Raw genomic sequence first — 25,661 nt, forward strand, 5'->3', positions numbered from 1 at the left:
GGGGCTGAGGGGAGACCTGGAGAGAGTGGGGGATGGGGGCTGAGGGGAGACCTGGAGAGAGTGGGGGGCGGGGGGCTGAGGGGAGACCTGGAGAGAGTGGGGGCAGGGGGCTGAGGGGAGACCTGGAGAGAGTGGGGGATGGGGGCTGAGGGGAGACCTGGAGAGAGTGGGGGGCGGGGGGCTGAGGGGAGACCTGGAGAGAGTGGGGGACGGGGGGCTGAGGGGAGACCTGGAGAGAGTGGGGGGCGGGGGGCTGAGGGGAGACCTGGAGAGGGTGGGGGGCGGGGGGCTGAGGGGAGACCTGGAGAGAGTGGGGGGCGGGGGGCTGAGGGGAGACCTGGAGAGAGTGGGGGGCGGGGGGCTGAGGGGAGACCTGGAGAGAGTGGGGGCAGGGGGGCTGAGGGGAGACCTGGAGAGAGTGGGGGGCGGGGGGCTGAGGGGAGACCTGGAGAGGGTGGGGGGCGGGGGGCTGAGGGGAGACCTGGAGAGAGTGGGGGGCGGGGGGCTGAGGGGAGACCTGGAGAGAGTGGGGGCGGGCAGGGCAGTGGGAGGCCCTCTGCGGGACCCTCCATCTCTCCTTCCTGTGTCTGCGCTTTGACAGGTCTGAGCCCTGGAGCACAGGGCCTCTGCCTGGAGGCCCCATGTCGCGTCTGTTTGTGCCTGTGTGTGTCTGTGTGTGTGTCTGTGTGTGTGTCTGTGTGTCTGTGTGTGTCTATGTCTGTGTGTGTCTGTGTGTCTGTCTGTCTGTCTGTGTGTCTATGTGTATGTGTGTCTGTGTGTGTCTATGTGTCTGTGTGTGTCTGTGTCTGTCTGTGTGTCTGTGTGTGTCTATGTGTCTGTGTGTGTCTGTGTGTCTGTGTGTGTCTGTGTGTCTGTCTGTCTGTCTGTGTGTCTATGTGTATGTGTGTCTGTGTGTGTCTCTGTTTCTGTGTGTGTCTGTGTGTCTGTGTGTGTCTATGTCTGTGTGTGTCTGTGTGTCTGTCTGTCTGTCTGTGTGTCTATGTGTATGTGTGTCTGTGTGTGTCTATGTGTCTGTGTGTGTCTATGTGTCTGTCTGTGTGTCTGTGTGTGTCTGTGTGTCTGTGTGTGTCTGTGTGTCTGTGTGTGTCTGTGTGTCTGTCTGTCTGTCTGTGTGTCTATGTGTATGTGTGTCTGTGTGTGTCTCTGTTTCTGTGTGTGTCTGTGTGTCTGTGTGTGTCTGTGTGTGTCTATGTGTCTGTCTGTGTGTCTGTGTGTGTCTGTGTGTCTGTGTGTGTCTCTGTTTCTGTGTGTGTCTGTGTGTGTCTGTGTGTGTTTATGTGTGTGTTCTTGTGTGTCTGTGTCTATGTGTCTGTGTGTGTCTGTGTGTGTCTGTGTGTCTGTCTGTGTGTGTGTCTAGGGCCTGCAGGCAGGACCAGCCTCCCAAACCCACTCAGGGAATGGGGCCTGGGGAGGCTGCACCTTGACCCTCCAGCGGTGCTCCCAAGACCCCAGGCCTGGGGAGATGTGGCAGTGAACGTCACACAGCGTGTCTGGGCCCCACTGAGACCTCCGACGCCGGAGTCTCAGGTGAGGTCTTGACACCTGCCCCGCAGACAAGCTCCCCAGGGGACTCCCACTCACAAGGTGAGCTCTAGAGAGTGGACGCCAATAGTTGGGGAGAAAAGGGGCCCACGGCCTCCCTCCTTCCACGTCTGCTCAGAGCCCAGAGACAGGCTAAGGCCCGCCCTACCTTTGAGAAACCAGCCAGCTGGGCGCTGGCTCTGAGTCATCTCACAAACACCCAGGACGGGGCGCCTCGGGCACTCCACCTGCCGTGGGGTGCGTGAGAGGCGGGGGGGCTGGGCTGCGGGCTGCGCTGGCTCCCAGGGGCCCTGGGCAGGCGGCTGGGGTCCCCCATGACTCGGCCTCATTTCATGTCTTCCCAGGAAGGGGTGCCTGGGGGCCCTGGCCACGGTCTGATGCCGCATGATCAGCCCAGTCGGCTCCAGGAAACCTTCCTAGCACTGAGGCCCTGAGCCCCGGCTGCCCCGCCCGAGCCGGAGGTGACTTCCTGCTGAAATGCTGCTCTGAGAACAACCTGGTGGCCGCTCACCGTATCACAAGCAAGACCCCTGCCACCTCCAACCCTCTGTACAGTATCTGCATGGATTTTATGCCAATCAACAAAGCTGCATCTTCAAGCTACTTAAAAATAGCAGAGCTAGCAGCAGCATCACTAAGCAAGACAGGCAGACACAGGACACCGACAAGAGAGGGGAGATGGCGGGCCAGGCGAACACCGTCTTGGTGACACGCGCTGTGGCTGGGTCCGGCCTCAGGAGCCTGGGGCTGGTCTGGGGCACGTGGGATTTCTGTGTGTACACAGCGATGGTGGGGACACACAGGGCCCGCGCTGTGTGTACACAGGGGGTGTGAAAGGCGGCCAAGGCCAGGCTGTGGGTGAAACGCCCTCTTGTTCCATGTGGCAGGGCCCCGGAGCCAGCCTGGCGGGGCCGCGGTGGCCGTGCTGGGCCCGCCACCGTGGCCTCAAATGGCTCTTTCTTTGGAAAGCTGGCTTTGGCGGGAGATGAGAGCTCGGCCTCCCTGGCCTGCGCACCCCTCCCGCTAGAAGTCCTCCTGCTGAACACACACGTCGCCTCTTCCTTTCAGGACCAGACAGAGGGAAGCTTTGTGAGCTGGCCCTGGGAGAGGCTTCCCCTCAGCCCCGCGGGCACCTCCAATGAGCTGGGAATGTTAATGGGGCCGAGGCTGGAGCCCCCGAGCTGCAGACCCAACCTCTCCCTCATGCTCTTGATGCCCGAAACTGCCAGGTCAATCAGGTGAAGCTCAGGTGAGCCCTAGCAACTGACCCCGATCTTGGAAACGGGCAGCCTGGTGGGCCACAGCGGGTGGGGCTAGAAGGGCCCTGGGTGGAGGGGATCAGGTGAGTATAGGAGCTGGGTGCAGCCTGGTCCTTTTCTGGTTGGCTGTTACCTTTTGAGGACAATGTGGAGTGTGTAGACTTGAGCGGTGGGTGGGAGAAAACTGTCTACAGCTACAGTGGGTGTGAGTAGGTACCTGGGCAGAGGGCATCCCCTCTTTCCAGAAGAGGAAGGTCAGGCTAAGGCAGCAGCAGTCATGGGGGACTCCTGGCAGCTCTTAAGTGGGTCTGCCCAGCCCACCTTTGCTGGGTGCCTCTCAACTTTGGGGCCAGTAGCTATCACCGCTTCAGGCCTGGACCCGGACCACTTGGCCCCAGACAGCAGTTGGTGGTTTGCAAAGTTGTGCAAGCGATTTGCGTCCTGCCATGGTGGGCAGACACCCTGTCCCCAGCTCCTCGTGACTTTCTCCCCACCCCACTGTGGAGCTACCTGGGCCCGGCTCTCTGCCTAGTGACCATTCCTAGCGAATGCTGCTTCCAGGGGGGCTGCCCCGGTGCCTCAGTAGTAAAGAATCCGCCTGCCGATGCAGAAGATGTGGGTTTGATCCCTGGGAAGATTCCCCTGGAGGAGGAAATGGCAACCCACTCCAGTATCCTTGCCAGGGAAATTACATAGAGAGAAGGAGCCTGGCGGGCTAGTCCATGTGGTCAGAGAGAGGCGGACACAACTGAGCACGCTGCTTCCAGACAAGGTGAAGCCAGCGGCATCCTGCCTGCTCTGTGGCCCAGGCGATGCTGGCCCGCACGCCTCCACCCGCCCAGTACCTCACACAGGGAGCCCACTACCTGGTATATAGGCCGTTCTTTCGGCAGAAGGAGTTCTTGACAGACAGCCGTCGGTTGTTGAGTTCCAGAGCAGGAAAACTGCTCTCATCCAAGCTCATCATCTCCCCATGGCCCAGCGCACCAGACTTGGTACCGCTGCCTGGGGAGGGCAGAGATTGACATCCATCACTCACTCCACCCTTTTAGACCAGGTGGCCCCTTCCCCTGTGGCTGGGCTGCCTCCGTTTCTTTTGTTAGGGTTGAAACCAAAACTGGAGATGGAGATTGTGAGACTGTGTGTAGGAACCCTAGGCTACCCCCACCCCCATCAAAGCACATGCTTTTCTGGGAGAAAGACCTCCCCAACACTACCCTTGCCGAAAAGGGAGACGGTCATGAGAAAGTCCCGTCCAGCCAGCTCACCTGCGTCTGTCTTCTTGGCGTACTTCTTGCTCTGGCCTCGGATGATGAGCACAAAGACGAGAAGCAGGATGAAGATGAGGCCAACGAGGGCGATGACCACCAAGAACCACCACTCCTCGTAGAAGGGGTTGGCTTTCTGGGCTAGAACACGGAGTGGGCGTCAGGTCCGTGGTGCTCAGACCTGGCCTGCCTCTGAGCCTCCAGCTCCAGCTGGGACCCTAGCACCTGCTCTCACACTTTACGGACAGGTGAGTCTGTGCCCTCTGAACGAGGTAGAATCTCAGGTTGGTAGGGATGGTTTCATCCCAAAGGCCAGCTCTGGTTTATCAATAAAGGGGCTGCCTGGAGGGCTGGTTTAAGAAAGTGCTGAGGCCATTTCTAGATTGATTGATTAGTGATGTCTACCAAAGACAGGAGGAAGAGTGAGTTGAGGCAGTTTCTTGACTCCTGAGGGCTGGGATTGATTAGTGATGTCTGCTAAAGACACAGGATTAGAAGGGGCTGTGTGCTTACTACTTTTTCTTTCCTATTTTTCTTTGCCACTTATGGCCCAGGGGCTACCTTGATAGACATCAATGTCTGTTAGAAAGGCGCTTGCCTGGCCTGTGGTGGGCCTGGGACAGTTTCTCTCCCAAGGGTCAGTAGGGACGGAATCTTTTCTGGTAGCCAGGGGAGTGGACATGAGCAGGTCTTCAGAAAGGTTCCTCCAGGGAGACTCCCCTTCTTTCAAAGCCCCCAGGGCTGTGCTCCATGCACCCGGCTGGTACTAATCCATGCTGCTGACTGAGGGGGCAGGCTCTTCTATTTCAGACTTGAAGTGCTGACTTCCTGTCATTTGGTTCTATCAATCAGGCCAAGGGCAAAAGCACAAGGTTTCTGAAAGGGACCCAGTGAGTAGAAACTCTGAATGCTATTCCCGTCTCAGGGGAAGTGCCCATGAAAAGTGATTAGATGTGGGGCCGTGTGTTTCGATACTGGTCCTCTGTGAACTCGGAGGTGATGGGAAGAGAAAGGCAGGAAGGAAGGGGGAGGGAAGGAGTCCTGCCCTCGCAGGGAGCTGCTCGCTCAGGCCTGAGCTTCACAGGCTGCAGGCTCTGTGTTGGGGGGTGGTTTCATGGATAAACACAGTGTATGACCTGATGCCCTTGGATTTCCTGGGTGATGAGCGCATGGAAGCTCCCATCTTGAGGGCCTGCCAGTTCATCCTGAAGCCCACTGGGCCTCCTGCCCAGGGCTTCTGGAGTCCTTGGAAAGGAACCTTAAGACCTCTGCCCCCCAGCTCCTTCCGGAGTTGAAGGCTGACCCGGGCCCCGGCCCAGGGCTCTTGGCTTTGGAGAACTGAGAGGACGATGGCTTCTGGGTCCCCAGCCCAGTGCTTCTGGGGCTGCTGCCTCTCCTCCCTCGTCCTCACCCCAGACCCCCCACCCCTCACCCCGCAGGCGGTACCTGGCACAGACTGGGAGGGGCTGCTGGGGGTCCCGAAACCGTAGTCATTGACCGCGATGACCCGGAAGTCGTAGCTCACGCCTGGCTTGAGGATGTCCATGCTGAACGTGTAGGACGTGACCTCCTTGGGGATGTCTTTGATGAGAATGTCCCAGAGCCCCTCATCTGCGGGAGCACAGACAGGGAGGCACCTGTCGGGAGGGGGTGGTCTACCTGACCCCAACCGCTCACCCCAGGCCTGTCGGGTCTGCCCCCTCAACACCGAATCCTCTGTGCTTGGCACGGAGTAGGTCCTCGGGAGATACTTTTTACAAGTATCTGACCCTTTTATTGTTTTAATATTTTTATACTTGAATTAATTGACTAATTAATCCCAGCCATGACTGCAAGGAGATCCAACCAATTAATCCTAAAGGAAATCAGTCTTGAACATTCATTGGAAGGACTGATGCTGAAGCTGAAGCTCCAATACTTTGGTCACCTGATTCGAAGAACTGACTCATTGGAAAAGATCCTGATGCTGGGAAAGACTGCATGCAGGAAGAGAAGGGGACGACAGAGGATGAGATGGTTGGATGGCATCACAGACTTGATGGACATGAGTTTGAGCAAGCTCTGGGAGTTGGTGATGGACAGGGAGGCCTGGCATGCTGCAGTCCATGGGGTCGCAGAGAGTCAGACACGACTGAGCGACTGAACTGAAGTGATGCCATGTAGCCTATGAGATCTTAGTTCCCTGACCAGGGGTTGATCCCAGACCCTGGCTGAATCCTAACCACTGGATCACCAGGAACTCCCTCTCCCTCTTCCCAATTAAAATCTCTGTAAAATACTGAAAAATGTATCGTAAGTAGAAAACTTTTTAACACCCAATCCAACGCCACCGTCCAGTGAAGGAGCCTCACCATCTAGCACTTCATGCAGAAAAAATCTATAGGTTCATTTCCCACGACAGTAAAAATTGCTGGCTAGTAGGCCTTTAAGAGGCTGCCTGATATTCTATCATGAGACCCAGGTGGCTCAGATGGTAAAGAATACGCTTGCAATGCAGGAGGCCTGGGTTTTTTCCTTGGGTTGGGAAGATCGTCTGGAGAAGGGCACAGCAACCCACTCCAGTATCCTTGCCTGGAGAATCCCATGGACAGAGGAGCCGGATGGGCTACCGTTCTTGGGGTCGTAGAGTCGGACATGACTGAGCGACTAACACTTTCACTTAGCCAGGCCCCTATTTTTCTGCTTCCTTTCCACAAGAGCCACACAGGGTAGTGCTCCTGCCTGCGGTCTGACCCCTCCTTGATCCCCCCACGCAGGAACAAATGGTGTGGCCAGACCGCAAGCTCTGGAAGGAAATACTGTGGCTCTGGCCTGCAGTTACGGGACTCAGCTGATGCGCAGGGCGGGCCCATGGGCCCCGAACGTCAGGTGGGTCCCTCCCGGCTCTGCAGGACTTGGCTTCTCAGGTCTAGTCGGTTCTGCCCAAACCCAGCGCAGCAGTGCAGGGGGAGCCGGGAACGAGGGCGATTTCATCCTCAGAATGAGGAATCTGCACCCCCAGCCTTCAGGAGGTCCTGGCCTGATCCTTCCTCTTACGCTCTGCCCTTGACCGCAACTACGTGGACCGAGTCACAGTCCCCAAACCCAGAACACCAGGTCCCACACTGGGCCTCCCAGGGAACGTTGGAAAATCCACAGGGCTGAAGTCCTGGGCCAACATTCCACAGCCTGGCACCCCGGCAGAACAACTTGGATGGAAAAAACAGGCTCCAGGCCCTGGATGGGAGAAGCAGGAGGTGGTCTCCTGGCCAAGTCAGCAGCCGGCCCTGGAGGGCCAGGGAGGGACCATCTGGAGTGGGGAGGGAGCCAAGGCTGCCTGTATGTTCCAGCTACACGTTGGATCTGAGCTGCTAGACATAATAGCTGTTTACACGATATTTGCAACTGCGATTATTAGCCCAAGATTAAGGCAATGACCGGGTGGTGGCGGCTTCCTGGAACTGCTGGAGTGAATTATGTGCTATCGAGATGATTAGCGCTCAGCCACCCTGCGGTACTAATCATGTCACTGGGAGGTGCCAATGGCCCCGTTAGAAGTATTAGCTCCTAAGATGCCAGCTTCCCGATTAGCCTTTGCTGCTTGGGCTGGAGCAACACAGCCTTTTCTTTTGTCTTTTCTTTCTCCACTTGGGTTACCTAATCACGCATCCATGGAACATCGAGAACAAGCCTCCAGTCTGCACTAACTCTGGCACCTCTGATGAATCGGGAACCTAGCAACGGAGGGAGCTGGCTGAGGTTGGGAGCTCCTGGGGGGAAGAGTAGCCCGAGAGGCCGCCTTGGGTGTCACTGGAACCCGTCAGTGACTTATCAGCTGCTCGTCTCCTGATGCCTTCAGAGGTTCTCGTGATTCGATTTCAGGCTTGAGAGGAGAGCCCGGGACATGACAGGAACCGCGGTGAGAGCCGGATGCAGCGATGGCCTCAAAGAGGCGCTGGTTCTCCGGGGGATGGCCAGCCAGCCTCTTCGTGGGGGTTTGGGGCGTGGGGTCGTATGGAGGCGGTGGGCGTTTAGCCGACGGGAGCCCAGACCTTTGTTCCTCTGGCTTCTTGGATGACTCTCCCCCCGACCTGAGCTGGTCCTCACCTGGCGATAAGCCCTGTTCTCCCGGGTGTTCCTTAACTAAGGGTGCGAGTCCCGTGTCCCACTCGCCGCAGGGGCCCCCTCGCTGCCCCCTGGCAGAGCACAAGCGCCGTGTCACGCGATGACCCCCAGCCGGCTCAGCCCGGGCGGACGTACCTGAAGGCCGGGCCTCGAGGACATAGCGGGTGATGGGCCCTTTGCCGGGGTCTCCGCTGGACCAGTGAATGGCAATGGCCGAGCTGTACTGCACGATGATGGGCACTCCGGGCGGGCCGGGGGCACCTGCACACACACACGGTGGGCGAGGGGATGCCCCAGAGTGGGGCCAGGCGCCCCCGCCCACCTCCCTGAGCTCCAGCAGGAGGACCCAAGTGCAAAACCCCGGCCAGGGTCTCCGGAACCCCTCCACGCACCGCGCCCCCAAGGAGCATGTCCTGGCCAGTCCTGCAGGACCTGACTTATTCTCCGCCGGGCCACCCGCAGCCCCTGCCTTCCAGGAGAGGTGTGTGGGGTGATGCCTCAAAGGCCCCCAGCTGCACTCGCTCTAAGGGCAAGGCCAGAGAGGAGGCCGGGGTCGCGGGAGGATCCGGGGCCCCTGCCACCACGAGGAGGGAGAAAGGACCCAGCCCTTCTCTGGGCCGGGCTGTCCTGGGGCCGCAGGAGGGAGGAGCCTGCTCTGTCCACAGAGGCCTGTACCCCTTCCTCTTGGGGGGGGCCCTGCCATGCCGGCTCCCACAGGCCCCAAGGGCCGCTGCCTGCTGGTCCCCATGCGCCTGGAGCCCCGCCTCCCAGGGCCTGGACACAGCAGGTGCTTCCCCCATGCCTGCAGACAAGGGTGGGAACCAGACAGTGGGGTGTGGGCGGCAGGCTGGCCCCACGGCCCCTGTGGACGCCTCGGGGGGAAGGAACTGAGAGCCCAGATTCAGACTGAAGCGCCTCCAGGCCCTGGGGGAGGTGGCCGGCCAGACAGCAGGCCAGGGGCTCACCTCCTGAGCCTGGCGCCCAGCCCTATGACCTCGGGGGGCCTCACAGCGTGCCTTCCTTCCTTCCTCCCTCCCTTCCCGCACCAGCATCCTGCCCACAGCCCGGGGCAAAGGCGTCTGGCCTGGCCCTCTGGGCTGGGGGCTGGGGGCGGGGTCGGGGGGAGCGGGCGGGTGTGTGGGATGCTGCCCGAGGCGGGTGTGAGCGGTGGGGCGGGGCTCCCAGGACCCCGGGCTCTCATTCCCTCCAGGACAGCACCTCCAGACTAGAAGCTTCCAGCATGCAGGCTGGCCTGGAGGGAAGAGGGCGCCGCGCACGTCCACTGACCCCTCCTCCAGCAGGCGCTGCGCTGCGCTGTCTCAGCGCCCCTCCCCCCTCCTCCACACTTCCTCCCCGCCCCCCCCAAACCCCGACACTTCAGGCTCAGGTTAGAACACCGTGTCCTCCAGGCAGGCCTCTCCAGACCCCCCGCCCCTGCTCTGTCCCTCTGGTCCCCCGCCAGCTCCCTTCCTGCTTTTGTTTCCCTGGGAAGCAGCTCAGGTGAGAGGCGCCCGCCCGGGGAGGGCCTGGGGGCAGGTGGAGGGCAGGGGGCCGGGCAGCTCCCTGGCAAGCCGCCTGCTGCGGCCTGCAGGCTGTGTTCCAGCACCGGGAGCCAGCCTGCCCTTCTTCAGAACCAGAGGCGGGGACGAGAAAGCGCCCAGAAAGAGACAGTGAAGGGTGGCCACCTGGAACCCGCACCCGCTGGGCAGCAGAGGCTGCCCGGCCAGGTCAGCGTGCCTCCCAGCTTGGGGAGGTGGGCACGGAGGACGGGGAGGGGGGTTTCAGGGGGAGTCTGGGGGAGCTGTGTATGGTCTCTGCGGGGGCAGGAATGCAGAGAGTCTGAGAGGCGGCTTCTACATCTGGAGGGGACATCCTGCATGAAAGAGGCCCTGGGGGGCTAAGCCTCAACCTCAAGGCACCCTGAAGAGTTCCCCCAGCCTGAGGACGATGACAGGGGGGGGTCACGAAGCCCAGACTAAGCTACTCTTTCCCCCCTGGTCCCCAGCGCTCCCCATCACCCGGGCCGAGTGCACAGGGCCTGGCACCGCCTGGCTCCTTTCTTGCCCCTCCCCATAATGCTGCCCCTCTGTCCCTTCTGTCTAGGGGGCAGCGGCCGGCAGGCCTCCCTGGACCTGGTCCCACGCCTGAAGACCCCCCAAGGCCCTGGTTCTCACAGCAGGTACCAGAGAGCCACCTGGGCTCTTTGTCCAAGTGCACATTCCCAGGGACGCTCAGGGATGCTGACTACCTGGGCCCCAGGAATCAGCGTTATCACGAGAACCCCGGGGGTTCTGACATCACTGTCCCCTTGAGAAACGCTCTGATGGCACGGGTGACCCTTGCCGCCTGGCTGGCCCTCCCTCACAGCTGGCCACCCCACCCCTCCTCTGCCTCAGCCCCCGTCAGGATCCTAGGGAACGCTGGTCTCTTTTCCCACGCGTCCATCTAAATGACCCCATGAGGTCTTCTGGAATTGCCGCCTTTGCTTATTTCATTTTTAAATTAAAAAAATTATTCTTAATAATTTATATGGCTTCACTGCGTCTTAGTTGTGGCAGGCAGGATCTTCGATCTTAGCTGCGGCATGTTAACCCTCAGGTGGGGCCTGTGAGATCTAGTTCCCTGACCAGGGATGGAACCCCCTGCGTTGGGAGCGAGGAGTCTTAGCTGCTGGACCATCAGGGATGTCCCTCCCTTTAAGTGCCCCTCTTCTCTTCCCCAATCCTTCCCCCCAGGCCCACCCCACAGTGCTGCCTTGAAGTCCTCGTGGGCCTGAGAGCTCCGCCAGAGACCCCGTCTTACTCAACTGAGCACCCCCATGCATGCTCTGGATGCCCCCTTCCGACCTGGGGGGCCCCCACACCCATCCAAGGCTTCCCTACCTTCTCCAGGACCCGTGGTGACGTTGGCTTCGATCTCGGGCCCGTAAGTGAAGGTCTTGGCTCTGATGCGGAACCTGTAGGTCATCCCCTCTGCCAGGTCCTTCACCTTCAGCCACAGGGGGCTGCTGCCCTTCACGTCCACCGTCACGATCTTACTGACCCCTGGAGGGGGGAAGCACGTGGTGTGTGAGGGCCACAGGCCCTGGCGGGGGAGGCCGTCAGGGAGGGAACGGTCAGCACTGGCCAGGGGCCGCACCCCCTGGAGTCAGGCTGGGACCAGCACCCTTGACCACATGGAGGGTTTCCAAGACCATTCTCAGAACAGAGTCCGGTAGGCTGTCCTCAGGAACATGTACGTTCATGCCTCCTGCCTGTCTGTGCAGTGAAAAACCACAGCGCCCTTTAGCATCTGGAGGAGAAAATCAACTCACATCTCATTTCATTTAACCATCGTGCCTCAAACACTGGTCCCCCACATCCCATCCTGTAGAAATCACATCCCAAGGACCATCTTTCAGGAAGTGCTTCTGTAAAGACACCGCCGTCCAGAGTTGGAGGGGACACACGCGTGGCTGCACCCACAGCCAAGGAGAACCTCAAATCCTGCCCAGTTCCCTCCCTCCTCAGTGCCAGCGTGACCTCCATCAGCCGCACCCACCAGGCTCTTTAGCGCCAAAGGCACCCCAAATCTTAGCTACTAGAGGGGAGTCTGGGATGGTCTCCAGGAGGTGAGAGTTTATGCTCTGTGCATAAACCCACGTCAAAGTCCCCCTGACCACCAGCCTCTCCGGGACCCGGTTTCATTTTCCACATGCACGGAGGAGCTGGTCACCCCTGGGAGACAGACTTTGTAGCCAGAAGGCTGGGCTCAGAGTGCAGAACTGGCCCCGGGTTCTCCACGCACGTCTCCTGCCCTGGCTTCACTTTGCGCTAACGAGTGAGGGTATCAACAGCGTCTTAGGCAGGTGCTACGAGGTGGAAGAAAGTAACCGAGCACCTGGCTGGGGGCGGGGAACGCAGTCCTGACGGACAGATCAGTGGGTGCTCCGGGGGGGGCTTCCCAAAGGGGTCACAGGGCTGTGGGGTCACGGGGTGGATGTGCCCAGAGACCTGGGTCAGCAGCCCTGGGTACAGGCCCCTCGACTTTCTGGAGCAAACCCCTCACTGGCCTGGGTCTTGGTCTTCCCCACAGGGAGCCAGGGGTGGTGTGTCCTTGTTCCCTGCATCCTAGTGAGGCCTGTTTGCTGCCGACCAGAGCCCAAGGTGGAGACGGGAGCGGGGCACAGGCGTGCTGCTGGCCCGGCTGGGCACCGTCTTGCCAGCCCAGGCTTGAAGTTCCCGTTAGAGGGCTGTCAAGGGTGGATGGGAGCCTGGAAGGCCTCAGAGGCGCCACGTGGTCCAGATGCCGCTGGGCTGAGTGACAAGCAGGTGAAGGGAACGCACTTCTCCGGGCGTGGACCCCCCGAGACACAGCTCCGAGGGGGGCCTAGCCCCCATGACCTCTGTCCTCGCCTTCCTTCCGCGGGAAGGACGGCTCCTTTCCTGGGTCCCGCACCTGACCACCCCTCCTCCTGGGGCCCTCCAGGCCCCGGGGAGCTGCTGGCACACAGGTGGGGTGGGAAGACTGAGGGCCAGTGTTCCCTGGGCTGACCCAGAAGGGCTCAGCTCCCGGGGCTCAGCCTTGTTCTGGTCCGGCTCTGTGGTCTGCGAGGGGTGGCCGGCCATACCCCCGAGGCCTCGCTGGGCCCTGGGCCTGGGCACAGGCCTCCCGAGGCATAGTCTCCTTCCTGCCTTTCTGACTCAGTAGCTGTGATTTCAGCTGCGGTGGGGCAGCCCCTGGGGGGCCCGGGAGGTGGGCAGGGTCCTGTCCAGGGCCTGGAGGGAGGGCTAGGGCAGGGGCTGCGGGGAGAGCTCTGAGCATCACTCACAGGACCAGGGCTCAGGGCAGCAGAGGGCAACCTGCAGAGCCAGGGGCTGGAGCTTAGGCTCCCAGAGGGCAGCGGGGTGCCGTGACCCCCAGACTTCTGCATCTGCCCGGGGAGAGGCTCCAGGGCCTTGATCAGAGTCTCAGAGGGGTTCCTGACCCCACGAAAGGCAGAGAACTAACTCAGGGTAAGATGAGTCCCTAAGGCCGGGGGGGGGGGGGGGTGTGGGGACACGTAGGATGAAACCTTGGGGGACGGTCCATCTTTATTTTTATTCTTTTTTTTTGAAAATTTTTATCCTTTAAAAAATATATTTATTTATTGGGCTGTGGGCTGTGATTCATTTGAAAAGACCCTGATGCTGGGGAAGATTGAAGGCGGGAGAAGAAGAGGACGACAGAGGATGAGAGGGCTGGATGGCATCACTGACTCAATGGACATGAGTTTGAGTAAGCTCCGGGAGCTGGGGAAGGACAGGGAGGCCTGGCGTGCTGCAGTCCATGGCGTCGCCAAGAGTCTGACTGAACTGACAGTTCTTCGTTGTGGCATGCGGAATCTTTAAGTTGCCGCAAGTGGCCTCTTAGTTTCGGCGTGTGGGATCTAGTTTCCTGACCAAGGACTGAACCCGGGGCCCCTGCACTGGGAGTCTTAACTGCTGGGCCCCTAGGGAAGGCCCTGGGTCCGTCTCTGTGATCCATCTCAGGATGCGGTGTTTTGCCCAGGTGTTCTTCCTTCTTCCCCATTTCTATCCGCTGACGGGGGAGAACATACTTAAAAATTCTCTCCTAGGACTCAGGAGGCTGGGGCTGCTGCTCCAGCTTGCCCTCAACATGCCGCTGTTTGACCCTGGCCCCGCCCCTGCCCTGCCCGGGACTCAGCCTCCGGTTTATATGGTTCATACGTGGGGAGAGGCTCATCGCTTGGACTCTGCATAGTGACGACGGAGGGGAACCGTGCAGAGGGCAGGTTTGGGCAGCCCCGCTGGAAGGGGGCCCCACTCACCATCCACAGGGGTGCAGGGCTCGTAGACCAGCCGGTAGCCCTCCAGGACGCCGTTGGGGAACTCCGGGGCCCCCCAGGACACGTTCACGGAGGTGGTGGTCAGCTCGCTGAACCTGACGGAGCTGGGAGCGCTGGGGGCTGGAGGGAGAGAGCAGAGGGGCTTTGCTTTCTCCCTTCTGGAGGTTCAAAGCCCTGGGTTTGGTTCCGAGGAACCAGCAGGGGCGTGAGGGTCCCTGGACAAACAAGGAAGCGGTTTGAGGCAACAGGGGGCAGGAGGGGTCGCTAGAGGCAGCGGGTCCCTCCCCTCCCTCGCTGACAGCCTTAGCACTCTCCCCAACGACAGGGAGTACTGGGAGAAAGGAGGATTCTGTCTTCAGAAAGTGGGAGAACTCGGGCTTCCTCCTGCTAATGGGCCCTGAAAGCAGGGCCCCTGGGGTCACTGCGGTGGAGGCGGGGGTGCCAGGTCATGTCCTGGCTTCCCTGGGGGGGCAGGGCGGGTGTCTGGGCCTGAGCATCAGCTGGGCATTAAACGACCAGCCCTGCCATGGACAGGGCCTCTCTCTCGTCCTGAGGCCCCAGGGATTACTGCCAAGAGAGACCACGCTGGCTGAAACAGCCGGAGCCAGGACCTGTCAACTATCTGGAAGAAGATGTTTTCTTGGCCTGAGAACCCGACCCTGAGACCATAGGAGGAGAGAGGCCTGAGGGGGAGGACAGAGAGGAAGCGAGGGAAGCGTCCAGCCTGCAGCATCCCAAGTTGGCTCCAGCAGGGGGACGGCCAGGCTATTATTGTCCAGTGCTGCCTCCCCACCGAGCCTGGGCTGATCCGGGCCGGCTTCCGCTGGGGCCCCGGGAGGCAGCGTCAGTGAGCCGTCTGTGAAGGGGGGAGGTCAGGTCTGCAGGCCCTTCCTGCCTCCGCTCTGTGAGAGGGACGTGAGGCGGAACACTCCGTTCCGCTGACGGAAGCATCCAGGCTCCCGGGGGTCCGCATCCGGCCGATGACACTGACAGAGCGTGGTGGGGACAGGCAGACAGACCCCCGGGAGCCAGGCGGAGGAAGGCGTGTCTCCGGAGCCAGAGCCAGTCCCCGAGGAGGACAATACTTGGGAACAGACTCCACGGGGTCTCGCTGTCTCTTTAAGAGAAAGATGATGGATAGAAGGGGGAGCAGCAGCTTGAGAAAGAAGTGAGGTTAGGACCAAAGGCTTGTATTCAAATCCACGAGGAAGCTCCACCACAGGCAAACGAGGGGACTGAAGCAGTGAAGGCAGCCCAGGACAAGCTCAGATATCTGGGGCTCCAGCCTCTGCTCCGCGCACTGACCAGCGGGGGGACTGTGGGGGAGAAGCCTCACTTCCCGAGCCACCTGTGCTCATCGTGAAACGGGCCCATCCGGGGGCTTCCGGCAAGATCAAGTGCACCCTATGCCTGAGAAGGCGCATGAGCGCGTGTTCGTGCTAAGTCACTTTAGTCGTGTCCGACTCTTTGCCACCCCGTGGACTGTAGCCCGCCAGGCTCCTCTGTCCATGGCGTTCTCCAGGCAAGAACACTGGAGTGGGTTGCCGTGCCCTCCTCCAGGGGATCTTCCCGACCCAGGGATGGAACCCGCGTCTCTTACATCTGCTGCATTGGCAGGCGGGCTCTTTACCACGTGCCCGCTGGGAACAGCAGCTCGAGTGGCAGTGATGCCGTCTGGAGGGGTGCCCTCCCCGTGTGGGCTGCAGGCCTCGCACCCTGCCCGCTCCTCCCCTGCGTGACCTGCAGCCGCCTAACGGACCGCCCTGCCTTCTCCGGCCATCCCATCAGCCTGTCCTCTGTTCAGCAGCCAGAGCCATCTTTCAAAAACATAAGCCAGATCCTATAGCCCAGCTACTTATCCCCACCAATGGCTTCCCTTCACGCTTAGAATTAATGCCGGACTTCCTTCTGAGGCCCCCAGACACCCTACCCCCTGAATCTCACTCCCGTTCTCTCAAGCCACCTGGCCCGCTCTCTGGTCTCTTGGGCCCTCCAGCCTCCAGACCTTGGCATCTGCTGGTCCCTGGGTCCGGAACCCCCCCCACACCCCCTGCCTCCAGGACTTCCCATGACTGGCCTCGTCTTCCCACTGAAATCTCAGCCCGGATGTCAGCTGCTCAGCCAGGCCTCTCTGCAGGCCAACCTCTCCGAAGCCATCTGCCCACCCCCTGCCTCTGTCCTGAGACCACTCACACCCCCTGCCACCCGAGGTTAATTCCTTTAGATGCTTGTTTACCAGCCAACTCCTCCCTAGGAGGGAGCCTCATCAGTTTCCTTCACTGTTGTATTCCCCGCATCTAGCACAGTGCAGACCCAGAGAAGGTGCTCAGTAAGTGAACAGTACATGGTGATGTGGTCAGAGCTGGGGAGATAAAAGCAAGTCGGGTGGGAAGAAGGCAGGGAGCAGAAGGGGGCTGACTGGTTGCAGACTGGCCGTCGGCAAGGAGGGCTTCGGTGGGAAGATGAAGGAAGGAAGGGCTAGACGTGGGGTCTGGCCAAGGCTTTCTAGGGATAGGGCCTCTCTTATTCTGTTTTTAAAAAATGTGTTTATTCGGCTATGCTGGGTCTTAGCTGTGCCACTCGGGGTCTTTGATCTTTGTTGGGGCATGCAGAATCTTTAGTTGCAGCACGTGGGATCTAGTTCCCTGACCAGGGATCGAACTCAGGCCCCCTGCATTGGGAGCATGGAGTCATGGCCATGGGACCACCAGGGAAGTCCCAGCTCGTCTCTTCTGAGCACTCACGTCTGGGCCCCTCTGGGTGGGCTCTGCTCCCACTCTACATAGGGCATCCCATGGGGCCTGGGGTCCCAGCCCCGATCGCTCAGCTGCCTCCTCCCGCCCGTGAGCCCAGGCGCCAGGTGGGGCCCCCTCGCCTCCCCACCCGCCCCTCCAGCCTCCCCCACCTGCTTGCTGGGTCTGGCCCCGGGTGGGGGTGCTCCGCGGCCCGTCCCCTGCCGCGTTGAAGGCTGCCACGCTGACCATGTAGGCGGTGTAGCCTGTCAGGTTCTTGAGCTTGACGCCGTTCTCGGCCAGGAAAAGCGTCTTCACCCGCTCGGTGAGGTTCCGCCGCTGGGCCTCCCAGAAATAGATCTGTGGGCACAGAGGAGGCAGAGTGAGGGAGGCCATGACCCGGCTTCCCCCCTGCCCCTGGCTGATCCCAGGGTTTCAGACACATCTCCGCTCAAACCATCCACATACCTGGATGGCAGGTGTGAGTCACCCAGGAAATAGTACCGTTCTTGTTTAGTCGCTCAGTTGTGTCCGACTCTTTGTGACCCCATGGACTGTAGCCCACCAGGCTCCTCTGTCCATGGGATTCTCCAGGCAAGGATACTGGAGTGGGTTGCCATTTCCTCCTCCAGGGGGTCTTCCCGATCCAGGGATCGAACCCACGTCACCTGCATTGGCAGGCAGGCTTTTTACCGCTGAGCCACCTGGGAAGCCCAGGAAAAAGAGGAGTATTTAAGAGCTGCTCTACAAACCCTTCCAGAACCTTCGTTTTCACAGCTAATCCTTCAGTCTCTGCTAGACTGTAAACCCCACGAGGGCACAGAGCCCGAGTCTGTTGATGGCAGGCCTGAAGGATTTAGCACAGCCTGGGCACGTAAGCCCTCAGAATCGTCACTGTAGGTATAAACCAGTTCTGTTCTGAGGATCCGGAGGGCAGGGCAGGTAGACTCCACCCCAGCCAAGAGTCGGGTTCAAGGACCAGCCCACCGGCATCACCCGGGAGCTGTCGACGGCTGCAGGGTCCGGGGGAGCTGCTGGCACACGGCAGTTTGCACAGCCCGCAGGAGAGGCGGGCACGCCTGGGCTGACTCCCGGGCACCGCTGACTCGGGCAGGAGACTTTCCTGAGCTGCAGTAGTCTCCTCTGTATAGCGGAGGTCAAGGACACCCACTTCCTAGGACCAACGTGATGGAGAGGAAAGAAGGAAGACTCACAAGGCTGCGGGCAGCTTTAGTCCAGGAGCACAGCAGATCCACAGCGCTTACGATTACAGGCAACCCTGGCACGGCTCGGATCTCAAGTGCCCGGGTCCGCTTCTACATGGATTGCTTTCAACAGATGAGTACAACTGGGTCCGCGGTGGGTTGAATCGGCACACACAGAACCGCGGATATGGAGAGCCGTCTATGAAACAATCCCCTGCGGATTCCGAGGAAGGCCTCTACTTATTAACCCGGGGTTAGGGCTCACTAACAGCCAGAGAGGCCCGCGCATCCTTCCCTAGTTTCAGAACTCTGTGTCCGGAGCACGTGGAACGCGGGGAGCCCCAGGCCCCGTGGATTAGAGAGCATTTGGCACCACCTGCTGGCCAAAAGCGTTTCTGCATGCTCTTGGCTTCTCAATTTCTCAATTTGCCTGGAGAAAGCTGATGAAAGTGAGAAAAAGCTAATAAAATTGTCCCCACCTGGCATGTGTGAACTGGCAGTTAGGATGCCTCAGTACTATAAAATCCTTGTGTTTTTTTCTAACCCCTTTTTCTTTTTCCAGTCTTCTGACATGGGTAGACGTGTGGGAGTTGAGATAGTCCCTCATTAAATCACTCGTTCATGGGTTCGCTGTTTGGAAAGAATAAATGAACCCACTCGGAGTGGATTCAAGAGAGATGGGGAAGAGGCAAGGGGCACAGACATTCGGGGGGAGGGTTTATGCAAGAAAGGGGCCAACCAGGAAAAATGGCTGAAGCAAACGTGAGGTCAGGAAGAGACATTCGAAAGATGGAACATGTTTGAGAGCAAGAAAAGTGATGATGCAGGAGAGGGGGGTCCAGTCGCTGGCATCACATTCTTGGCACGAGGGGGGGGGTCCAGGACCCAAGCCACCACACGTCCATAAATGGGCACCCTCCGCAGGTGGGTCTCACCCGCGTGAGCTGAATCCAGCAGACTTCTGTTAAATGACGATTCAATGACATTTGTGCAAAGCAGCCCAAGGGGCTGAGCCTTGAGCGCCCCAGCAGGTGGCGCATGGCCAAGTTGCGTGCGGGCTGGTGGTGGCCAGGTGTCTGCAAGGAAATGGCTCCTCGGGGGGCCCACATCTCTGGCTCCCTTGTGTCTTAAGCACTTAGAATCATGCCTGGCACACCTGTTGGTGATCAATAACTCTCTGCTGATGGATAAACACTGTCTGTTGACGGGAACAGGTGCGGGAGTGAATTATAATCACTACTTTCTATCTCTTATTCTCAATTCCAGGCCCGCTTTTTAAACCTGGAGTATAATTGCTTTACACTGTTGTTAGTTTCTGCTGTCCAACCATGCGGACCGGTTACATGTAAACATATATCCCCTCCCTCTCGGAGCTCCCTGCCACTGACCCCTTCCCAACCCTCGAGGTCATCACAGAGCACGGGGTCCCTGCCCCTTCTGGCTTCATCAGAGGCACCAGGCTGGACTTCAGCCTCAGTTAAGTCAGGTCCAAGCCCTCACATCACATAGCTGGCTGTCGCTGGAAGACAGTCACACCTTCAGTGTGACTCAGTGGCCTCGAGTGGCCGGCTACTGTGTTACCCTGGTCTGGCCCACCCACTGCAGTATCCCACCTCGCGGCTCCACGCATCTCCTCCCCATCCCTGCTCCCAGCTGCGGGCCCTTCATGGAGCACCGGAGCCATCATGGGAGACTCTACACGCTCCCTTCGCCACCTGGACCACCTCCCACCCTGTGTCCCTACCTTCTGCCTCCCTCCTGCAGCTAGGGCCAAACTGCCGGCTCCCTACTGAGGTGACCCCACCTTTCTGCCCTGAATCCCAGCCCCTGTCACCTCCTCCAGGGCATCACCCACCACAGCTTCCTCTCGTTACCGAATCACGAAATTCTTCCTCTTTCCAGAACTGTTCCTATCAGCACACACACACGAGTTATTCCTCCCATCTTAAAACCGCCTCCGTTGACTGTCTTTTTCCAGCCTCTAGCCTATTTCATCACTTTTCTCTAAAGCAAAACTCTTCAAAAGGGATGTTAGTACTGGCTGCCTCTCCTCATTCTCTCTTGAACCCACTCCAAGCAGGCATCCCCTGCCCCGAACTCTTATCAGAGTCCCCCGTGAACTTGGCCGGTTTAATATAGTCATCCAGGGCTCTGGAAACTCCTGTAAAGCGCCAGGTAAGAAACATTTTAGGCTTTGCAGGCCACACGGTCTCTGTTGCAGTTATTCAACTCTGCCTATGACTTGAAAGGAGCCAAAGGTGATCTGTAAACAAATGGGTGTGGCTGTGTGCCAATAAAACTTTATTTATAAAAACAAGTTGGGGGCCAGATTAGGCCTACGGGCTGTGGTCTGCCCATCCCTGAATAACTGCCTCCGAGGTTTCTTCTTGTTTGAGCTCTCAGGAGAGTTGGCGCATCTGCTTCCTCCCTCCTTCTGAAAGCACAGTCTTCACATGGGTTTTGAGAATTCGATCACTTGCTTTGGTCCTAGGGCTCAGTTTCCAGACATCTGGTGTTTTCTAACCATGTCTAATCTCCAGGCTGTTGGTACCATCTGTATGCTGGAGGCTTTCACCATTCACACCTTCAGCATGGAACTTCTCCCTTGGACTCCGCACCTGTGTCCAGCTCCCTTCAGCGTTTCCCCGCGGACATTCAACAAATGTTAAACCTTCTCCGGCTCTCTGCTTCACTTCCTCCTTTTCCCCCACTCTGTAACTGGAAGCTCCATTATCCAACTGCTTGGAAATCCTTGTTGCTTTTCCTCCTCTCACTTTCCATGTTCAGTTCATCAGCAAATTCTGCTGGCTCTCCCCTTCAAATGGAACCGACAGTAAATGCTTCTCATAGCTACTGCTTGATCTAAATCCCTATCACCTGATGATGCCGCCACCTCTTCATGGATTTGCATTTGCCTTGATGCAGACTCCACTCAACGCGGCAGCCAGCACAAGCTTTAAAAACCCAAGTCACCCAGGTCCATCTTCTGTCCCCAAGGCCCCCATGGCCGTCATCTCATTCAGCGAAAGCTCAGAAGGCTCCAGGTGATGCACTCCATCATGCTGGGACATGCGGGTGTCTGTGCTGGCCTTTGTACGTGTCAAGCACCCACTGACCCCAGGGCTTTTGCTCGTCAGCCCCCTTGTTCTGCAATACTTTTTCTCAGATCCATGCGATTCACACCCAGTTCACCTTTGCCTTTGTTCACGTGGCAGTTTCTCATTAAGTCCTCTCCCGAAGACCCTATTTAAAGTCTCAAACCTGCCCCTTAACCCTCTTCACTTACCACCAGCTGGAGCTGCTCTTTGCTTTGTATATCACTAGCCTTCCTCTCCTACAGTTTAAGCTCATGCTGTCTCTGAGTTAATCGCAGCATCGGGAACACAGCTGGGCACAAGATACCTACTCAATAAACACGTGTTCCTGAAAGGTTGGCTGCATCGCCCTGCCTGCCCCCACACACGTCACAGCTCACCCTGACGCGACCCCTGGCTGGTGGTGGGAACACACGGTTGACGTTAAGGCCGATGAGCATGGATGTTAATGCACGTCTTGTTGTTGTTTAGTCACTAAGTCGTGTCTGACTCTTTGCGACCCCATGAACTGCAGCCTACCAGGTTCCTCTGTCCAGGGGATTCTCCAGGCACGCTTACTGTCTCCAGGGGATCTTCCCAATCCAGGAGTTGAACCCATGTCTCTTGCATTGGCAGGCAGATTCTTTACCACCAGGGAAGTCCTAATGCAGGTCTGGGAGGTGGCAATTCTCTTTCCCTCATTGGCATCCATGCTTGGTTCTGACGTTCCCCTGAGCACGTGGACGTCGGCGGTGTGATGGATGGTGCCTGGGCACCCACACATTTCCGGGGATCGTGCATTAACTGGAGGCGTTCACACCTCCCCAGCCTGGTGTCTGCCAAGCTAGAGCAGGCCCCGCCGGGCTCCTTCGTCGTCCCTGGGGAGGCATATGCTAGGAGCGCAATATTTAGTTCTCCCAGCTGGCGCTGCTCAGGAGCGTCATCCATCTTCAGAGCATCCTTGGCGAGACGTCTCTCCTCGCTCCCGCCTTCGTCACCCCACACAGAGCCAGACTCCTATATACGGGGTCTCCACAAGCTGTGTGACCCGGCAAGGCCTTTGCGGAAACTCGGTTTCTGCCTGTGCGACCTGGGCAGAACCAGGAAGCTCCCGGGGGCTCCCACCCTCGCCACCTTGCCACTGCACTGGACCGCCCTCCGGAACAACAAACCACCACCAGGAATCAGAGCGGCGCCGGACACTGGCGTGGGAGCCAGGCTGCAGACATGGCCACCGGCTGAGCGTCCAGCCAAGCAGCCCATCGTTATTGTCATCACTGTTGCCACTTCCTCCAGTGGTTGGTGGTTCAGACAGTAAAGAATCTGCCTGCAATGAGGGAGACCTGGGTGGGGAAGATCCCCTGGAGGAGGGCATGGCAACCCACTCCAGTATTCTTGCTTGGAGAATCCACATGGACAGAGGAGACTGGCAGGCTAGTCCATGGGGTCACAAAGAGTCGGATGTAACTGAGTGACTAAGCACATCCCAGAGGTTGTGTGCCCAGCGCTTCCTCCCCACCCTCTACAGGGCGAGGACCAGCAGACCTGGAGTTTGCCTCTCTGCTGCCAGCTTTTTTGGTGACCTCATTGAGCCACTAACTTGGGACTCAGTTTCCTCATCTGTGCAATGGGTACAATCATAACCAACCAGCTTTAGCAGGCTTTCAAGAGTCTTAAGTGAAAACTGAAAGCGTTAGTTGCTTAGTCGTGTTCAACTCTTTGTGACTCCGTGGACTCTACCCTGCCAGGGTCCTCTGTCCATGGGATTCTCCAGGCACGACTAGGCAACCCAAAGGAGTGGGTTGCCATTTCCTTCTCCAGGGGATCTTCCTAACCCAGGGATCGAACCTGGGTCTCCTGCCTTGCAGGCGGATTCTTTACCATCTGAGCGACCAGGGAAGTTCTAAAGGGCTTAGCAAATACTGGAGATGAATAGAACCCTTTCATAACACACGTCGATGTCTAAAATCTAGAAGTAACTTTAAACAGAGATTTCCAAGACCTTGCCGGTGGTCCTTTACTAACTGGCCGTTCAGTTAGCTTCCATACTGTAACTAGAGTTGGCCAAATAACCACCTCAAGGGGTCTCACGGTGGCTTTGGGAGCTGGTGGGCTGGGCAGGGGTTGTAGAAGCTGCGGGGATGGTACAAGCTGGGGCATGGCCCGAGCTTCTAGCATCTGAGTACCGCCCGCCCCAGGGATGGCGGGAGGATGGGTAGCGTTTTGCTCCAGCTGCGTGTATTTCAGTGGGTTGGATGCAAACAGCCAAGGGAGCGGGTGCAGACCCGGGCCTCTCCCCCTCACCACACCTGGGTCCCTCCCAAGCCCCGCCGGGCCCTGGGTCCCCTGGACCCCCTTTCCTGCCCCGAGCACCCCTACCTTGTAGCCCTGGATGTCCCCGTTCTGGCTCTCCAGCGGGGGCGGCTCCCACGTCACGTCCAGCTGTGTGGCCGTGGGGCCATGGACGGCCACGTTGCGGGGTGCTGCGGTGGGCACTGGGGGCGAGAGGCATCCTGAGTGTGCGGGGGCCCCCAGGGAGGAGGCGCGGGGCCCCGAGATCCCAGACCCCCTCCTGCAGGGCTTCTCCGGGCAGGGGAGGGCCGGGGTGGGGGGGGCTGGAAGCGCAGCGGTGCTCACCTGCCTCCCCGACAAAGACTTCGTGCGGGGGGCTGGAGGGCCCCTCGCCCACCGCGTTGTACACGCTCATGCGGATCTCGTAGCGCCGGTGCTTGTTCAGGTCTGGGGGCGACAGTCGGGGAGGGGAGAGACAGAGCTCACGTCACAGAGGGCGGAGGCTGCGGGGCGCTGAGACGCCGCACCCAGGCGAGCCTGGGCCCCGGAGAGCAGGCCCAGGAAGGGACAGGGAAGAGCTGGGGGACGGGGGCGGCCGGCACGGCGGGGGGCGCCCTGGCTCACCCCTGGGACCCCGCACGGGCTGCGACCATCCCGGACGCGTTTAGGACCGAAAGGGGCACTGCTAACATGCATGCTGAGACAACAGGTGCGAATCCAAACTCTCCCGGACACGCCGGGTCATAGGCCACGTCTTCCCTGCCTTCCCGGGCACCCTGATCACAGGGGTGCCGGGTTCCCAGCTCCTCCCCACCCCCACCCCGCCCCCGGGCCAGTCTCCCTAAACCAACTCTCAACATGGGGGCGGGGCTCAGCTTTAGAGAGAGGGGCTTATTGGGTGTGAATCTGGGGCTAAGAAACCCTCGTTCTTGCTTATTTTGGGAGACACTTAGAAGCTGGGAGAGGGGCAGTTGCAGGAAAGTGGGCCCGACACCTGGGGGGCATCACTGTGCCTGCTGGGGGGGCTCCTCTTTGCTCCCCCTCCCTAGGTGGGCGTTCTAACCACCCTGACAGCCTCGGCCCTGCGCCCACGAGGAAGGAAGGAGATGAATAACTCAGTCCAGCGTGGGCCCCTAACGGGAGGCCCCCTGGCCCCGGGTCTTGAGGAGAACCGAGCACCCTCTGGGATGTTAGGAACAGAGTGAGGGTGGGGGGCCGGGGCACCAGCCAGGGACCTGTCCTGGTCCCTGGGGGAAGAAGGAGCTCTGCTCACTTCAGGGTGGAACTCGGCGGGCAAGAGAGCTGAGCTGACAAGTGCCTTTGATGGATGAGACGGGCGGCAGCAGCGTGGACCCCCCGCGCATCCAACCAGCGGGACCACTGGGTCCTTCCGTGGACCCCCGTCACCATCCCCCGCTCCCCAGAGCGTAAGGCCAAAGCCATTTTCCTTTCTCTTCTGTCCGGGATGGATGAGGGCTGGGGCAGACCCTCCCCGGAGACCCCCTGCTTTTCTGTGCATTTCAGGGAAGTCACGTGTGGGCAGGAAGGCACATTTCCTCAGGCAGCCTGAGGTGGGCGCAGCCCTGGGCTGCGGGCAGGCGCCCTTGGAGGCCCCTCTCCCCTCCCCGCGGAAGGCCTGGCCCGTCGGGGAGCCGCTGTGCGGGGGACTTACTGTCCAGCTCGTACTGCGTGAGGCTGGGCCGGCTCAGGTTCCGCACAGAGTAGAAAGCTATGGGGTGGGGTTGCGGGGGTGGTCAGGGCGGGGGTGGGGGGCGGAGGGGGCCGGAGGGAGACAGCAGACAAAGGAGGTTAGTACACACCCCACCCCCCCCCCCACCGCGCTACAGAGACCCCAACGAGGGGGCGGGATGGGAAGACACATGCAGAGGGAAGGGGCTTCCAGATTCCTGAGTTAGGGGCCGGGGCGGGAGTGGGGCTGGGTGGGGGCAGACAGCTCCCAGAACGGTGCTGCCCCACCCTGGCGTGCACCCGCCGGAGGTCACAGGGCACCGGGAGCCCCTGGGAGCCCAGCACCCCCAGATGGAGACGGTTCTGAGGGACCCTCTGGGCCCTGGTTTAAAGGCTGACTTCCTGCCATGATGGAGTGGTGTCGTTAATTTCCTCATATGAACCAGAAGCCATTTTACTACTAGGAAATATGACTGTATTATACACAGGCCTATAAAATCACAACCACCAGCACATGTCTGCCAAAAGATAAAAAAAAAAAGAATGCAAGCTGTTGGATCAGCTCCTTCTGAGTTTTTTTCTATTAATTTTCCTTTGCTGCGCGTTCAATCATCTTGTTGTCTGCTAATACCCTCTGGAAGACAAGGC

The 25,661-nt window shown here is 59.4% G+C and overlaps 1 protein-coding gene across 3 annotated transcripts in view; it reads right to left on the reverse strand.

Moving 5' to 3' along the window:
* SDK2 (sidekick cell adhesion molecule 2) overlaps positions 1-25,661 on the reverse strand; it is a 261,245-nt gene that overhangs the window by 12,059 nt on the left and 223,525 nt on the right. For 2 of the 3 annotated variants that reach the window (XM_065909896.1, XM_065909894.1), the window contains 10 exons: positions 24,997-25,053; positions 23,670-23,771; positions 23,412-23,527; positions 16,927-17,113; positions 14,004-14,141; positions 11,077-11,238; positions 8,330-8,455; positions 5,537-5,701; positions 4,091-4,231; positions 3,689-3,827 (listed from right to left, as the gene is read on the reverse strand). In XM_065909896.1, the coding sequence (XP_065765968.1) occupies positions 3,689-3,827; positions 4,091-4,231; positions 5,537-5,701; positions 8,330-8,455; positions 11,077-11,238; positions 14,004-14,141; positions 16,927-17,113; positions 23,412-23,527; positions 23,670-23,771; positions 24,997-25,053 (1,333 nt within the window). The remainder of the gene's footprint in view (positions 1-3,688; positions 3,828-4,090; positions 4,232-5,536; positions 5,702-8,329; positions 8,456-11,076; positions 11,239-14,003; positions 14,142-16,926; positions 17,114-23,411; positions 23,528-23,669; positions 23,772-24,996; positions 25,054-25,661) is intronic. The other variant, XM_065909895.1, reaches the window with a different exon arrangement.

The sequence above is a fragment of the Muntiacus reevesi genome, chromosome 18, assembly GCF_963930625.1.
Source record: "Muntiacus reevesi chromosome 18, mMunRee1.1, whole genome shotgun sequence".
In the NCBI taxonomy this organism is placed as follows: Eukaryota; Metazoa; Chordata; class Mammalia; order Artiodactyla; family Cervidae; genus Muntiacus; species Muntiacus reevesi.